Source organism: Rhinatrema bivittatum, chromosome 3, assembly GCF_901001135.1.
Source record: "Rhinatrema bivittatum chromosome 3, aRhiBiv1.1, whole genome shotgun sequence".
NCBI classification, from domain to species: domain Eukaryota; kingdom Metazoa; phylum Chordata; class Amphibia; order Gymnophiona; family Rhinatrematidae; genus Rhinatrema; species Rhinatrema bivittatum.
Genome location: NC_042617.1, coordinates 52,891,922 through 52,909,191, shown reverse-complemented (window position 1 = coordinate 52,909,191; position 17,270 = coordinate 52,891,922). Strand labels below are relative to the sequence as shown.

Below are 17,270 nucleotides of genomic sequence, written 5' to 3'. Positions count from 1 at the left end.
CTCCTTTTGAAAGTTACCCCCATGGTAGGGCAGTGAGTAATAAATCCTTGCAATAAGCAAATCAAATGCAAAAATTGCTTTAATATGACTCCTCCTAATTTTGGAGAAGTTGCTTTTGTTCTCTTGTTTGGACCTAGTTTCCAAAAAGGAAGTTAAAAAAGAAAAGGAGGAAGATACAAAAGTTAAAAAAGAGATATATTTAGCACAGGATAAAAATATAGCATCCCGTGTAAATATAGCAGGAGGCGTCAATAATTAAAATAAGCAGCATCAAAACGGCTGAAATTCACCTTATTTATTAACCCCCTCCCCCTTCTGTATATATATATATATATATATATTTTTTTTTTTTTTTGCCAGTGTAGATTAGAAAGAAGAGGGCTGGGTGAGGTTGCCATAATGAAACAAAAAAATAATGTAATCTCTCCTCATCTTGTCAACAGTGCACTACGTTTTGGAACTGGGATTTATGTACAAACTGATGTGCTTTCGGATCCTTTATATGTGTAATGCACCAGCATTGTGGTGATGTGGGGGTCAAGCCCTGTATTCCTCTGAGAGCTGTATGAAAAAGAAGAGATATCTGTAAGACTGGTTTCGATGTACAGGTCATGGTTGGATCAGTGACTGGTTAAAAATCGCCCCTGGCAAAAAAAAAAAAAAAATCCTTAGAAAGCACGGGCTGCCGCTGGAGTGTCTTTCTGGAAGTGACATCATCAGGCAGATTAGCTGACCTCACCGGGCTGACGGTAATTGGCGGATGATGTCAGCAGCCGAAAGAAGCCCCCCCCTCCGCCTTTCAGACCTCGATCTCGGTTTGGGCAGTGGGCTGAGCAGGCACCGGACAGTTCTCACCGCATGCATTTTCTCTATTTGTTTGTTTGTTTGGGGGGGCAGGCATTTTAGCAATGAATTCTGTTTCCTTGCCGTTTTTCACGATCGCTTCCCACATTTACGTTAAACTCGGCGTAGGATTCTGTGCCTGGAGAATTCAATTATTTTGGCGGATTTTTTTTTTTGGGGGGGGGGGGGAGGGGGAGAAAGAGAACCGGGGTAGGGAAGGGGAGATACAGGTCTTCGGAGGCTTCCGAGTTTGAAGACCCTGACTTTGGGTTTAAGGATGACTTTGGGTTTAAGGATGACGCCGTTGGGCTGCTCCATAGAGCAAGTTAGAGCTGACAGGTGTATGTTTGATCCGAAGGGGATCGGAAACCTATTTTGACCCCCCCCCCGGGTGGGTGCTTCAGACTGGGGTGGATTTAGAGGTAAATTCGGGAACACGGACAGTGCGCAGCCTACGCTTTCAGCTTTTTTTTTTTTTTTTTTTACTGATCTTCGGTCCCTCGGTCCCGCCGCGCAATGCAAAAACAGATTATTCACCTTTCAACCTCCCATGCAGTATAAAGACAACATAATAATTTCTCCTTTTCAGTGAGGGATATGATGACATCCTAACTGCTCATTAAAACTTGCTCTGCATTGTACGAAATGAAAAGTAAGGGTGGTGGTATTTATTCGTTCTTTCTTCTCCCTTCCAAGAAATACATCGAGAGCAACGTTTGCTTTTTAGGGACTTTGAATATTACAGTCGTGATTGTTGTCCAGCCGTCAGAACAGTTACAGAGGTTCTTATTCAAGGAGATCAGAACTAAAGTGTGTGTGTGTGTGTGTGTGTGTGTGTATATATATTTATATGTGTGTGTATATAAACACACACCCACACACATTCTTTCTCGAATTTGGGATGTGCTAATATTTGCTTGCGGGTGACTTTGTGCCATTACACGCAATCATAAATAAACCCAGCAGAAGACAAATTAAACTTTCAGGGACCGTGTAGGGAATCACAGCACTTAAAAGGGTCTGATCACATAAGGAACTAATTCAAAGCTACATGTTTAATCGTGAAACTTTCCTGTGAGGACAAGGAAAACCTGCCCCTTTACACCGGGCGTTTATTTTCCCGGTGGGTCCTGATCGTCCCGTCCCGGCTCAGTGCAGTCCCACAGAGGGAGCTGCCTATCGTCCTCGCGCTAGGCATTCTTTAATATTTCTTTCTTATATGACACTTCAAAATTCCCAATTTACTATAAACTACGAGGGAAAGAAACCAATTGGTTTGTTGGTCAGCTGGTTTAAAAAGTTTTAGGGGGTTTTGTTTTGTTTGTTTGTTTTTTTACAGAGAATTTGCACGTTACATCCTGATTATTCACTTAATCCTACAGGTAGCGCATTGGCTGTCAGCAGCTGGATACGCTCACTCCAGGATATGTGCGTGCGTGGCTTGCCGGAGCCGCGGACCGTGTCTGCCTTTGCTGTACGTACTCGCACTGTAAAAGCAACAAAGCGTCGCTCCGCCCCCGCTAGCTGAGCCCCAGGCCCCGCCCTTCCCCTCCCCCGCCCTCGCATGCCAGCGCTCTGCAATCACCGAGCTCGCTCGGGAGCCTGCCGGTGACGCGCAAGGAGTTAAAAGTCTCCGCGGGAACCTGAGCCGGAGCAGGCCTCTTATGGAGCGAGGCTCCCCTCTGGCCGCCGCTTGCATCAGCGCTAAGGCGAGCGCTCCCCGAGCTATTAATAGCATGACGTCAGCCCGCGGCGCGCGGCCCTACCGCATGCCAGCGCTGCCCACTCGCCTATATAAAGAGGTGATGCAACCGGGGGCCGGGAGTGAGAGAGGCGAGGAGGAGCCGAGCTGACAGCTACCGCCGACCAGGGGAGAAGGTGAGCGAGGATCTCCGAGAGCGCGTGCTGCGTGCAGTAAGTGAGCAACTTCTGGGGGCTCTCGCTCTTCTTCCTTTCTGGGGAGCCCATCCCGGGGACCGGCTTGCCAGCCCCCCATGCCTGGCCTCCGGATCCGTGGCGGGGCAGAGGAAGATGGGATGGGAGAGAGCAGCTCGGGGCGCAGCTGGCGCTTTTGGGCTGGGGAAAAAAAAAAAAAAAAAAGTTACTAGGACAGGATCCTCGAATGTTATTTTGCCGAAACGGGAGCGAGCGGCTCCCTTCTCGGGGGTCTCTCTGTATAATTGGGACGGGGGGCTCCCTGGGACCAGACTCCTTATAGCTCGCTGTCTTCTTGCCGAGCAACTTCCTGTAGGAGTTCGCGAGCGATTCTGATGAAACTGCTTTGTAATAGTTTCGTTTGTTTCCATTGGATTTGTATAGCCTGGGAACAGTGGAGTTGAGCGAGGTGGGAAGGGAACCAAAAGTTCAGGCTCGATGAAAAGTTCCCGTGGCTCGCCCCGCCACCAGCCCATCTACTCTCGTCGGGACGGTTTGGATGGAAATAAGTTTCACGCAAAAAAAAAAAAATAAAAAACCCAAGAGCGGAGCATCAGTTAGCAAGGGAGCGCCTGTGTCTGCCGTTACAGTTACATCGTAGTCCGCCTGACTTTCAAATATAAACAAAACGCGGCTTTTAATGGGAAACCTGCTTTCTTTGCATTTACACTAAAGTGGGGTGGTTGTCAGGTTAGCCCATTCGGATATTGTAGGAATAAATTAACAAACGTGTCTGACCCAATAATGTCACAACTTGTTGCCTGATCTTTTTTCTTCTGCATTCGTAATCTATTCTGATTAAAACAAAAGCAGGGTGGGTTTTGTTTTGGTTCTTTTTTTTAACTTTTATAATCGGTACGGATAACGAAACCCAGAAGACAGATTTTTATACCTTGATATGTTGTATTACTATTTACTACTACTAATGTTTATAGTCTATTTGTGCTTTGGTCACAATATAACCAAATCCTTAGACAGCTGTAAGCGACCTATTCGTTTTTTAACAGGTTGTTGCATTAATGCTGCTTTCTCCAGATCACGTCAGACGGAAAGGTTGCTAAACCGTAGTCTCACAAGATAGGTGTGTGAGTGATGACACGTCAGACTTCACACCATGAGCCTGAAGCTGACCCCCTGGGCTTTTCGTCCAGGGGGAGCGGGCACTCTGTGACGTCACAACACTGTGCTGAAGCCGTGATTTGAGCGGGGAAGCGATGCACTCTGTGACGTCAGTGCCTTTGGTTAGTGCGAATGCGCAGAGGCCGTCACTGCCCCGTCCCTCTTGGTCCACGGGAGTGGTCGCTCTGTGACGTCACGGCGCCTCAGGTCGGCGTGAGAACGCTGCGGTAGAGAGCGGGCCATCATCCCGCCCAGTTCTGGAAAAAGGGTGTTTAGTGACGTCATAGCTACTCAGGTCACTAGAGTGAGCCGAGGCCGTGACCCTGCCTTATGAAAGGAAGGAAAAAAAAGTAAAGCGGAGTTGCTCAGGGCTGGTAGGCTGAAGTTTTGCTTGCAACACATCAACATCCGAATAGGAAATGCAAGAGTGGAATTGTGCAAAAAAAAAGTGCACCACATCAGAGAAGAGTATTAAGAAGTAGATGTGAAACCTTGAATGAAACTGTTAATCATTGAGCTAACACTGATTAGAAAGAACTACTTATCTAATTATAAACCAGAAGTTTCTATTTTCACGTGAAGTAAACTTTGCACCCTGTTACTTAGTACAGTTAAAGAGCTCTAGGCATGTTTATTTGTTTGGCCAGGATTAGAGATCATAGTTGCTCTAGCAGACAAAAAGGAATTTAATTTGTTTAGTAATCTTGAGGGCTAGTTCTGGAAACACATTTGGAAATTAATATATTTAATAAAATTAAAAACCTACAGAAGCCTTTAGGAATAATAGTGAATTTATTACATTTATTTATAAACATTTGATAGTCCCCTTTTTCAGTAATCAGTTGTAGATAGCAAACCAAAGGATCCAATGTAAAATTGGTACTGCATATCCTTCTACACCGATGAGAATGTCTGCCTCTTAATTACATTTACAAAATTATAAATTGCTTTTTGTGGGTGTTTGGCCAGCAACTTTAAAAACAATTTAATACTACATAAATCCATAAAATACAAAACAAAGCCTAAAAATGTAAATAAACAAAACCAAAATAGAATTTAAGTCAATGTCTGTCAATAGAAACTAACATATAACCTACTAGAACTCTAAAGTTATTAAACATATAGAACTGATTAGCAACAAATAGCATGGCCAGAATAAGTCTTAATAAAGTCTATCAAGCTTTTAAAATAAGCAAATCACAAACTTATAAGCACTGCTGTTTGAAGCATGGTGAGCTCTTAACTACTGCATCTGTATGGCTTCTTAATAATTCTGTTCCTGTGTTGGCTCGCCTAGGTCCGTCTTTGACCAGGATTGTATTCAGTCAGCTTTATATAAAATAGACTAGTAACGGAGCTGCTGTTAGTTTGATTCCTAGGATTTTTAAACAGTAGTGCCAAAACTGTTAGTGTGGTATTCAGCCATTAGTTATATTTATCAGATTTGGGCTTCTAGCAAAATATTCATGTTAGATGTTTTAAAATGTAGAAAGTAGGCCCAGTGTGTGACGAACTTGGGTTCCATTCCTGGCCAGACCTCTGCTTCCCAGGAGGACTGGGATGTTGCAGAGGCAGCATTTGCAGCCTGGGGGGGGGGAGAGATGGCAAGACAGACATCATGCAATGGAGACACACGCGTGCTATCCTTAAGGCCACAATTGTAAGGTTCCAGAGGGAGCTTGTGTGTGTAGTCTCTGGCCAAAAGGTGGGGTTTGACTGACCTGGAAACCCAAAGGGGCATGATGAAGAAAGTGAAAGAGACAATCAATGCAGTAGGAAGAGAAGCTTTGATTTTTGTATTAGAATTCCTGGGAAACATTGAAGGTAATCTCCTAGATTTCCTAACAGGTCAGGAAGTTATAGATCTGACTCATAAAGGCAGCGGTATTTTCAGACTAAAACTCTTCTCAGTGCTCTCAAGATGGGTATAAAAGGCTAAGGCATGGTATCTGAATTAAAGCAGCCCGGGATCAGTTGGAGACTTTAACAGCTTAAATGTTAGCCTTACAGGGCTTCATGTAAGGCTGTGGCAACTCTTTGTCATTTTAGCCGTTAGATTATGAAGCCCAAGATGTACAAAGAATAAAAACATAATTACATAACATAAAACTAAGAACATCACAAAACTGAGACTTAGCTATACCAGCAAACAATCAAGAAATCAATTACAAATACCACAATACAAATGTACTTAACATTCTGCAGGACTAACTCATCAACCAACTTACTCACCTAAAGCGTACTGATCTAGGAGTCCCCGTGTCCCGTCCCCCCCCACTGGGTAGACAGAGAAAACAGCTGATTCTTACCAAATACCAATAATGGATACTTGTGTAGTGTGTAAAATCCACAAGGGATCTCGGTGCATCTTAGTTTTAGGCAGGAAAGCACGTGTGGAGCCACTCCAGGGTTGGGAGACTCATCAAGGTTAATTTCTAAAAGTATTAGTTCTTGTCTGTCACACTTTTTTTTTTTTTTTTCTGTGTGATGGTTTTAGAAAGGACAAAGGAACAAGTTTACCTAATTATAACTGAGACACACAGCAACAGCTTGCCCAATGTTGCTCAGAATATGAACACTATTTTGCCTTTTCAGGAAAAATAAATGTTTTAAACTAACTGCATTAACTTTTTATCTTTTCTATTCTTCCAGTTCTGACTTCTAGCAACATGATGCTCCAACACCCTGTTCAGGGAAGTGCCTCTGAAGTCAGCGCGTCCGCAATTGTTCCTTGTTTGTCCCCTACGATGTCATTTGGATTTGAGGATTTCACAAACTTGACGCCACTAGTGAAAGAAGAATTGAGATTTGCCATCCAGAATAAATGCCTATCCAACCGAATCCCGTCAGCGCTGGACACGGTCACTGTATCAGAAGGGCCATTAGAAATGTCTATTCTGAAATCAGAGGTATGTCCTGAATGACCAGACTTGCTTTGTATACATGATCCGTCTTGAATGTATTCTCAAAGATGATTTTCTTCTTTTTTTTTTTGGGCTCAGGACTTTAACATGCATATTTGTAAGTACATGGGTACTCTTGCCACGAGTACTGTCTAGCACATTTTTTTAAGTAACCAGGTAGTTTCCCTAATTAGCTAGCAGAAAGCCCCCCTGCACTTTGCACACAGTGAGATAAAAATAACCCTTATGCACTCTATTAAAAAAAAAAAATCCATGTGTGTGCACTGTGGGGTAGATCTTCAAACATGTGCGCGCGCTACCCAGAGCGCGCACGTGTACGCCCAATTTTTATAACATGCGTGTGCACATGTACGCCCACGCTTATGTTTGAAAATCTATCCCACAGTAGATTTTCTCTGGATTTACATACGTAGGGCTCTTAAAATCCGGCCCTGTGGTTCCCCAATATGAAACCAGCCACCACCTTTTTTATCTGGCTAAAAGTATGTGCACCGTGGAAGCCCATGTGCGCTCCTAACCAAATGGAGGCAGGTGATTTTTGTCCAGGCCTCCCTTCACAAGGCATTCCTAAACAGACCGCTCTGCAGGCGAATCCTCTAGAAATCTGTAGCTGAAAACGAAGCTGATTTTACTGTCTTGAGTTTTGATAGCAGCTTAACAGGGACCATGCAACGAATGTGTAGGGCTGGCAAATACATAAAACTCATTCATTATTTCTGAAAATTGTGATGCAACTCCAGGTAAGGATATGTTTGGGCCTGTTTTCCCTCTCAGCTGCCGCTGAGCATTAGAAAACTGTGATTAATGGCATTCCTTGGTGAGGGCAGACATTCCAGAGAACAAGTTTAAGCATTGGTAGTGCTTGGAAAGTTGAAAAGGTTTAGCATTTAAAGGATGATCAGCTGCTTGCTGCAGGTGATTTTTTTTTTTGTTGCAGCTCTGAACTGATAGGAACTGGAATTTTTTCTTCCTCTTTACCTGACTTATGAAAAGCTAGTGCTGGCCGATCAGTAGCTAGACTTAGTGGGTATGGATTGAAAACCTGCAGACCAGGTGGAAGGTACTTTTTTTTTTTTTTTTTTTTTTTTTTTTTTTTAAACTATTCTTCTGTTATATATTTTTTTTAACTGATAGGGCCCTTGGTAGCAGGTACAATTAGAAGAGACCTGCTCTTATCTTTTCACTGCTTTTTCTGAGCAGTGGGGGCATGCAACAATTCATCCTGGCAATTCAGTGATACTAGCTGCTGTGGTCATTATCGTTCAAGTAGGGACTGCAGATTCCTGAGCATTGTTCCTGAGGCCTGACTACAGAACCTGAATGTAATCCACTTTGAAGTGCTGAAAAGCAGAATATAAATAAACAAATTGTAAGCACTTTGGAGCAGGAGCTGTCTCGCGTGTATTTGTGTAGCACTGCGGATGTCTAGAAATATATGTGGAAGCGGTATATGAGGGAGTCCTGGTCAGAAAGGGAGGGTGCATGTCAACCAGGCTCCGGAGGGATCCGTGATCTGGCCCTGGCTGAAGGATGTAACCTCGGTGGTTGGGCTGAATAGAAAGTGGCTGGGGTGGGGGGGGGGGGGGATTAGTTGTGAATGAAGACTCATGGTAGCTCTGGTTCAGGAAACTGACCCGCCCCCTAACAAAAAATGGGGGGGGGGGGGGCTATTTATGGATATCTTGCACGCTGCTGACATCATTCACTCTATATTCTCTGCATCTTGGTTGAGTGCATAACTTTTTTTTTTGACAGTTTTCTCATGAGGATGACAGAAAAAAGCGGAGAAGAGAGAGAAATAAAATTGCAGCTGCAAAATGTAGAAACAAGAAGAAGGAACGGACAGAGTGTTTGCAAAAAGTAAGTGCCAGGGCTTGCCGAGCATTTATAGCTCCTTACTTGCATCCTGTCCTGGTTTGAAGAGCAGGGATGGGGGCAGGGCTGGATTTGAGCTTGGGGGGGGGGGGGTGGTTTCTCCCCTGGAAATCAGAGCAGTAGAGGGAGTCCAGTTTAAGGGTGGCTTTAGAATTTGGTTCCTCTGTTGCCTATTAGAGATGTGAATCGTGTGCCCGATCGACTTAACGATCGGGTTCGGCTAGAGGGGGGGGGGAAATCTGATCGTGGGTGATGTGAATCGGAATTGGTTCCGATTCACATCTTTTTTTTTTTTTTTTTTTTTTTTTTTTTTTTTTTTTTAGTGAGGCCCGACCCTTTAAAATTAACCCCTCCAAAGCTTTTTACTAGTACCTGGTGGTCCAGTGGGGGCGCGGGGACTGATCTCCCGTTCTCTATCCATCGGCGCCATTTTGGCTGCCACTCAAAAATGGCGCCGATGGCCCAATAAAAAAACCCCCCACCCGACTCTTTAAAAGTGACCCCTTAGCTTCCCCCACCCTCCCGATCCCCCCCCAAAACATCTTAAAATTACCTGGTGGTCTAGTGGTGGTCCCGGGAGTGATCTCCCATTCTCGGGCCGTCGGCTGCCACTCATAAAGATGGCGCAGATGGCCTTTGCCCTTATCATATGACAGGGTATCCGTGCCATTGGCTGGCCCCTGTCACATGGTAGGAGCACTGGATGGGCGGTGGCCATCTTTAAATATGGTGGCGGCCATCTTTAAAGATGGCGCCGGCCAGCCAGTGCTCCTACCATGTGACAGGGGCCAGCCAATGGCACGGATACCCTGTCATATGATAAGGGCAAAGGCCATCTGCGCCATCTTTATGAGTGGCAGCCGACGGCCCGAGAATGGGAGATCACTCCCGGGACCACCACTAGACCACCAGGTAATTTTAAAATGTTTTGGGGGGGGATCGGGAGGGTGGGGGAAGCTAAGGGGTCGTTTTTAAAGGGTCAGGTGGGGGGTTTTTTTATTGGGCCATCGGTGCCATTTTTGAGTGGCAGCCAAAATGGTGCCGATGGACCGAGAGTGGGAGCTCGGTCCCCGCGCCCCCAGTGGACCACCAGGTACTCGTAAAAAGCTTTGGGGGGGTTCGGGAGGGTGGGGGAAGGTAAGGGATTCGTTTTATAGGGTCGGGGTGGGTTTAGGGGTTGTTTTGGTGTGCCGGTTTTCCCCGCTCTCCCCCCTCCCCCGATTTACGATTTTTCACGATAAATCGGGGGAATTTCTATTGTATCGCGACTCTTAACGATTTTTGACGATTTAAAATATATCTGACGATTGTTTTAAATCGTCAAAAAACGATTCACATCCCTATTGCCTATGCCTAAATCCAGCTGTGGGTGGATTTAGCTTTCTCCATCTGAGCCCCAGTCTCTTGGTTTCCTTTGTGGCCCTTGTATATAATGTCTTGCTCATGGGCTTTCCTCAACCCCCATCAGTTGGCGTTTTGGGATATCACACACTGCCTCTCCACTATATGCAGATCTCACTGATGCAGATTTACTATGGCTATCCCCACAATGTGGCTGGCTGGGTTGAGAACCCTTGCTCTAACCATTGGTTGCCCTCTGAGAGAACAGAACATTGAGAATTGGCAGGGCTGACACTGGAAGACCTTCCCCTGGCAGAGACAGCATGGGGCGCTTTCTGTATGTGCAGCACACAATTCTGAAAAATCAAAAGAAATTAGAACTTTCTTGCCAGGCAGTTTCTAATCCAGTCCACCTTGGAGGGCTACCACCATCATCACCAGTGTTCCCTGTAAGCTGTGCACGAGAGGAGGAAAACAGAACGATGTTTCTGTAGAAAAGGTTAGAGGAACATTGCCTGCCCCAAATTCCAAGCTGCTGCAGTTTATGAGCCTCCTGTGGGGAGATAGTATCAGGTTTTGCAGAAATCAAAGTATACCACATCTGAACATACCCTTCCTCTAATTCTCTTATTACCAATCAGTTTACTGTGCAGACCTATGGGGTCCTCTGACCTGCCAGGCCAAGAGTGGCACAGGACTGCTTGTTCACACAGCCGAATGATTGCTTTTTCTTACTGAGACTGTCCTTCACTGCCAGAGTTTCCCTCCAGCGTGTATATTTCAGCTGTGACTGGGAAACGCTAGCCCTTCTGCACCATAGGCCGCTCACAGTATATGGGAGGGATTAGCATGCAATATATTTGACTAGACTCTCTGCTCTTCTCTGTAGAGAAGCGATACTTTGGGTTCCCTTTTGCATAGGATTCCCAGCAAAATAGAAGTGGTGCCAAGACGATCAGCCTGGTGGTTTAGTGGGTGCTGCCACACAGGAAGAAGTCAGTTGAGATTCCAGCCTCCGTTTTCAGTCCTCGGTCCAGCCGTGGAGCGTTTTTGTAGCCCCTGGTGGGAGGTAGTCCTGGTCATTGCACAACGGTGACATCTAGTGGCCAGATTTGGGGTGTATCCTTACTGGGTTCCATAGGGAGCTGCCCTCTGACCCCCGCTCGCAGACTGCTGCCCCAGTGGCTGGGTTGAGAGGGGAGAACATTTTAGAAGTCAAGAAAACCAAACCCAATAAAGGCTTGATGTTAGCATTTGGAAGGGCTGGTTCCATCTGAGCTGGAAAGCAAAGGAGCAGAGAACTGACAGACTCCCCCCCCCCCCCCCCCCCCCCCCCCCCCCCCCCAAAAAAAAAATGTCTAAGCCATGAGACTTTAGACCTTTAGTACAGACAGAGGTTCTGAATCTAAGGAAGCAGCATACTGGGACCACTGGCTGTACGCAGTGCTGGCTGCTTCCTCCTCTGCCAGTCAAAATTGCATTTTTCTGCTCTGTTGCATTTTAGCAAAGTTGGAGCTCTCAACTTCTGAATTTGTGCCATTTGTGCTGAAATCTTTACCAGCATGGAAAGCCTGACTCGAGGGCTCCAAATATAAATACATTGTGGAAATAAGTGCTTGGTCAGGCCATTTTTAGTAAATTGCTGCAGTCTGGGGAGAAAAGCATGAAATCCACGAAACTTGCAGTCAAGCAGCCCAGAAGCGAAATGTTTAAGCTCCCATTACAGGGGGGGGGGGGGGGGGGGAGAGGAAATGGTTTTGGAAAAAGGTCTGTCCAGCAAGGAGCTCTACCAGAGCAGATACAGGAAACAGTACATTTCCTAGCTGTGGCCCAGTTGGACCCAGTCCCTGCAGTAGGAGGGAGGGTTTGAACTGAGGCACCAGGGGCGTTCATGTGTGGCTGCTGGCTACTTCCCGGTCGTCCTGGCTCTCGCACGTGAGGACTATGATGCATCCCCTTCAGGACCTGGCACAGCTGGCTCTTAGGTCAGCCTAGAGATGTCTGTGAGCGCTAATCTCCCCTGTTAGTTCTAGCCTCGGTGGCAGGGCGTGGGTCTGGGAGCTTCTGCCTGATATGTACCTGTTGTGCCGGTTCTAGGAAACTGCAGCTAATATACAGATCTGGCTGTGACTGTAAAGAATAAAATAAAATGCATGTGGCAACCTGTAAAATCGGTGTGAGTGCCATCAGAAAGCCCGTATCTTATTGGGATTTCTTGGATTGTAATTGCATGTTGAGCAAACAAAGCAAGGAAATAAACCGTTGCAGTCCCCTCAAGCAGCTGGAAATGCATTTTCTCCCTGTTTAAAATATTTACCCTTTCCAGAATATATTATTGCTTAAAGAGTATTGGGCTGTTTGCCTCTTCTCCCTGCTCCTCCAACTCCTACCAACATTCTCCAAGGTGAGACTCCCAGGGATCACATTAGAGGGCCACTTTATGCGATGTGGTCTCTTTTAAGCTGTAAGGTCTGACTTAAAGCTACATTTGCAACTTGGCAACAAATTTAGTTGTCTTATTTATACAATTTCTCTCTATGAAGATGGTGGAACCTCTGCCCTCTCTGATTCTGTAGAAACTTTGGACTCAAATCACTGCTTTCATAGACTCATTTGATTTGTTAAAAGCTGAAAACAAAACCATGCAATTTACTATCTGAGTTTTGATAGCAGCTTTACAGGTACCATGCAACAAATGTATAGGGCTGGCAAATAGATAAACTCATTCATTATTTCTGAAAATTGTGATGCAGCTCCAGGTCATGATATGTCTGGGCCTATTTTCTTCTCAGCTACCGCTGAGCATTAGAAAGCTGCATCTAGGTCGCAGGCCACTGTGGGATTATGGCCACCCCTCAAGGCCTGCGTCTGTCTTCCACCTCTCAGTAGCAGAGGTGCAGATGTGGCAGGCTGGGGTGGGGGTCTTGGCCATGATTGGCAGTAGCCTAAGCTTCATGTGATTCCTTAACTGGCACAGTCAATTCAAGAAATAGGTGGATAGTGACTGGCATAGATGGGATTGTGGTTAAATTGGTAGGAGGAAGGGGAATTTATTTAGCTATTTTATATACTGTCGTTCCATGTATAGATCACAACGGCTTACAAAAATAACATTCATAGTTATAAATCAACAAATAAAGAGAGGTTACAGAGGAGGTATTCATAACAGGCCCCAACATCTATCAAATGGAATGTTCCAATAATGTGACTAAAGATCTGGGACATAGGCAAGGATTGGACAATAAGATGTGAAAGTTATTTTATTTTGCTATGTACATTATATTGATTTTGACATTCTCTCTCATTATCTGAGGTGCATATGAATGCTATTATGGAATATAGTTTGGAGGTTACTTTGATTTTATCAGTTTTTTTTCTAAAACCTCCTGTCTGTGATAATAATTTTTTTTTCTTCAATGTATGGCTGAAATTAGCAATATTCTAGAATCATTGCTTCCCGTTAGCCCTGTGGAGTTGTGAATGAAGGCCCATGATGTTGAATCCCTGGTTCAGATTGAGCTGGAAGCAGGAGGAAACGCGGATCAAACCCAAATCCTGCTCCCCTCTCCGAGTGCCCCCTCCATGTTCTTTTGCCGCGTGCTTCATGGTGTGCAGTACTACACTTTCCTCAGGCTAAGTCAGAGCTTTTTTTTTTGGGCAGGATAATAAGTAGAGGAGGTGATGGAATTGCCTATTGTAGTGTTTGCAATGGGGGCGCACCCCTTCTTGCTCCAGGTGTGACTGCATGCAGCCTCCCAGGAATAGTTTCTCCCTTTCTGTGGGGCAGGTGCTGTAATTTCAGCTTCTCCTCTGATCCTGAATTTGACAGATCTATGGTGACCACCTAAATGTACAGAAAATTCTGTAAACTGCTATACAATGGTGAGGGGGGGGGGGTATTTTCTGGCTGACTGAGAAGCAGGGTATTCTTGTTTGGGGTAAGGCTGGGGATGCAAACACTACCCTGGCTAGAGGCAGTCCTTGCTGTGGCAGTATGAGGGAGCTCCCCTCCCCAGGCTGTGCATTCTCCGTCTCCGAATAAGTGCCCCTGCCAGTACTGTGGGGAGGACCTAGACCCCCAGGGGTAGAACCAGAGTGGTCTGACAACCTGCTTTTTTTTTTTGTTCCCCCCACCTAGGAGTCGGAAAAACTTGAATCTATCAACGCGGAGTTAAAAGCCCAGATTGAGGAGCTGAAGAACGAGAAGCAGCATCTGATATACATGCTCAACCTCCATCGGCCCACTTGCATAGTCCGAGCACAAAACGGAAGGACACCGGAGGACGAGAGAAACCTATTCATCCAGCAGATCAAGGAAGGCACCTTGCAGAGCTAAATGGCAAAGCACCGAGGGTCTTCGAGCATCCTCGCTGTCCAGTGTATTCCAGTCTACCAAAAACTAAACCCTGAAGCCATGAGGGATGGAACTTAATGTGCCCCTCCTGCTGGTGAAGAGCCACGAAGGCAGGGGGTGGGCTGAGGACGGTGGCTCAGCTGTGAGACTCTGCAGTCGGAAGACTTGATCTCAAGCAAGCGGAAGGGGGGGAGGGGGAGAAAGTCCTCTTGCCTGGGTTCTCTAGGGTTTACTACATCTGTCCCCCAAACTTGCGGCTCCTCCCAGAAGTTACGGGCAGGAGCTGCGGATGTGTTGGGTCCCTGCTGCTAGTCCCATGTTCACTAGTCTTGTTCTCTGTAGCAGCACTAGGTGATTTTGTACGAGCGCACAGTTTACAGGCAGACTGGCCCGATGGACACAGCCTCTCCTTATCGATGGCAAGGGGAGGCGCGGTGATAAAGGGGTTGAGATCTCTTTTTATTTCCTCTTTTTTTTTTTTTCACTCTGTATCAGCAGGCATGCTATTGTGTAACATGTTACTGTGCCCTTCTAAACCCCGGCACAGGCTTTGAGAGCTCTGGATTGTACCAGCTTTGTGACACTGTGGTTTTTTTGTTTTGTTTGTGAGTCAGCTCGGGGGGGGGCTGTTTCAGTTAAGCTGCTTTGTGGGTGGAAATGCACTCTGTTTGCTGCAAGCATCTGTTTCCAGTGAGACAGTTTGGACACCCACTTTTTTTTTTTCCTTCTAATTAAACGATGGCTCCTCATTCCCTGTGCTCTGTGCAGCCCGCAGCCATGGCATATTTAAGGCAAATCTAGTGTGCACAAAATTCAGAGCTTTACACAATAAAATCTTATATTTGGGAAATGACACCCCTCCCCGAGATCTTTGTATTACTTCGACAAAAAAAAAAGTTCCCAAAGTGGCAGGCCAGTAAATATTTGTAAATGCAAATTTAGCATCATGCATATTAATTGCTGCCTTTCTTTAATCTGGCCCTACATATTTAGAGTGACTAACTCCTCGGATACCCTGCAATTGCAGAATTCTTGTATAATTAGCTGCCTGGAAGGTAGGGATATAAGTAAAATTCCTGAGATGTGTAGGTGACAAACATTGCAAACTCTGTGGATTGAATACCAAAGGTTTTTGGGGGTGAGTTTTTGCTTTTTTTTGTTAAAGGCAAGAAATGGTAAACTCAGTTCTCTTTCAATACCAATAATCTGTATTAATTTTTTTTTTTCTGCAAAATGACTGTTCTAACTTCCAAAACTCCAGATTTTGTACTGTCAGAATTTTTTTTTTGTTTTATACATGTCAGAAAATCCTCCAGCTCTGGGTTGTACTGTCACTAATCAGCTGGTTCTGCTGCTTATCTCGCAGGTGCGCAGCCATTGTGGCCCTCTGAAAGCAGCATAAACCAAGCCCCTTGGGCAATAGATCCTCCAACTGTATCCCCCCTTCTCACAGAGCATCCAGGATTTACAGTGCTGTCCTGGAATTAGGATTGTGTGCATGACCCACCTGAGGTATTATCTATAGTATAGTTTCTTAAAATACTTCCCAAGTAAGCTCCAGCTAGTCAGGGAACTGTGCATAGGCCAGAAGCCTTCCAGAAATCCAAGCACCTCCCCAGCCAGACGTTTGGTTTGATATTCTGTAACAGAACTGCTCATGGCACACTTTCCACTGGCTGTGGACGTATTCTTATGTCCTATATTTCACTGCACGTGTTTTATCGGGGGAAAAGGGTGAACGTAATAAGTCAACAGTGAATCTAGCAAGTGGAGGGAGGGGGGGGGGTCCTGGACTAGGGTGATGGTGCCATAGGAAAAGAAGTCTGTTTGTGTTTTTTTTTTTTTTTTTAAATAGCACGGTCTTCCAATAAATATTCACTGATTGATTGGAACTGTTCGGTTCCAATGTGCTCGGCTCCGTCTTTGAACCAAGTGCTGAAAATGAAGAGGCGTGGGGAGTTAGCCCAGTTGTGATGTGGCAGGGGCCCTGAAATACTGGATTGTGTATTAATGTTAAATAGATGCTACTCATGAAATTGTCTCATTTTAAGGCTTTCTGAGATTCCTCATAATGTATTAAATAGTGACGCAGGCGTCCTTATTTTGCTTTCATTACACTCCTAAACATTATCTACCGGCAGCCTCTGCTTCCTCAGGTACGCTTCCTACCAATCTCTTTATTGGACATAGGTTGGTTTGTTTTTTTTTTTAAGGAAGTAATGGTACTAAGTGTCCTGGAGTATTTGGAAGACCTTCAAGAAAAGTGTGAAGTGAGAGCCACTGTACTGCCTGTGTTTAATGTTGAAAGGAAGTGATGAAATGTAGAAGTTTTTTGTCTTATGTATTCAAGTTTGTGTTTTGATACTTTAATAAAAATATGAATGTACAGTGCATGAGTCATTTTATCCCTTACCGCTCCTGATATTCAGACCCCCAACCAATGGCAAACTTGGATTGGATGCTAGAGGTATTGGCTTTTATTTTCAGGATAGTTGGTATGGGGCACTGTAGCTGGGGCTGGAGAAGGGAGGAGCTGCCTTTGCTTGGCCATCATCAAAAGTTACAAACTATTCTAGTTGTATTGCAGACCAGCGGAGGCCCTTCACACAAACCAATTGTGTGACTGACCAGCCCTACTCTACCCACACCATCTCTGCAGAGGTGACCATGCCAAGCAAGGTTTTTTGGCCATAGGGGGTGGTGCACTAAAACCTACACCAGAAGATTCAAGGGTACCAAAGCAGAAATTTTCCATTGCAAGGAACAGTTTTTGAACAGTTGGTCCAGTGCTATCATTTTTTTTTTTGCTTGCTCTCTGCTTCCAATTTTAGAAACACTATCAGCCTCATAACCTCTCCTGAGTTGGGGGCCTAATGCAA

At 45.3% G+C, this 17,270-nt stretch overlaps 1 protein-coding gene across 2 annotated transcripts; it reads left to right on the top strand.

Annotated features, from left to right (window-relative positions):
• The first annotated feature begins 2,494 nt into the window (after positions 1-2,494).
• ATF3 (activating transcription factor 3) lies at positions 2,495-16,779 on the top strand. 2 transcript variants are annotated; one of them, XM_029593240.1, is made up of 4 exons: positions 2,495-2,721; positions 6,550-6,806; positions 8,577-8,681; positions 14,176-16,779. In XM_029593240.1, the coding sequence occupies exons 2-4, from the start codon at positions 6,567-6,569 to the stop codon at positions 14,371-14,373; spliced, it is 543 nt and encodes a 180-aa protein (XP_029449100.1). In that variant the 5' UTR covers positions 2,495-2,721; positions 6,550-6,566; the 3' UTR covers positions 14,374-16,779. The 2 variants fall into 2 exon arrangements, with proteins under 2 accessions (XP_029449100.1, XP_029449099.1); XM_029593239.1 differs by having other exon boundaries at positions 2,497-2,757.
• Positions 16,780-17,270: the final 491 nt, after the last annotated feature.

Excerpts from the sequence above, each read along its gene's own strand:
- ATF3 (XM_029593240.1), top strand. The coding sequence starts at position 6,567 with ATGATGCTCCAACACCCTGTTCAGGGAAGTGCCTCTGAAGTCAGCGCG. Across the intron at positions 6,807-8,576 it reads TGTCTATTCTGAAATCAGAG|TTTTCTCATGAGGATGACAG; the intron begins GTATGTCCTGAA and ends TTTTTTTGACAG. Across the intron at positions 8,682-14,175 it reads GGACAGAGTGTTTGCAAAAA|GAGTCGGAAAAACTTGAATC; the intron begins GTAAGTGCCAGG and ends CCCCCCACCTAG.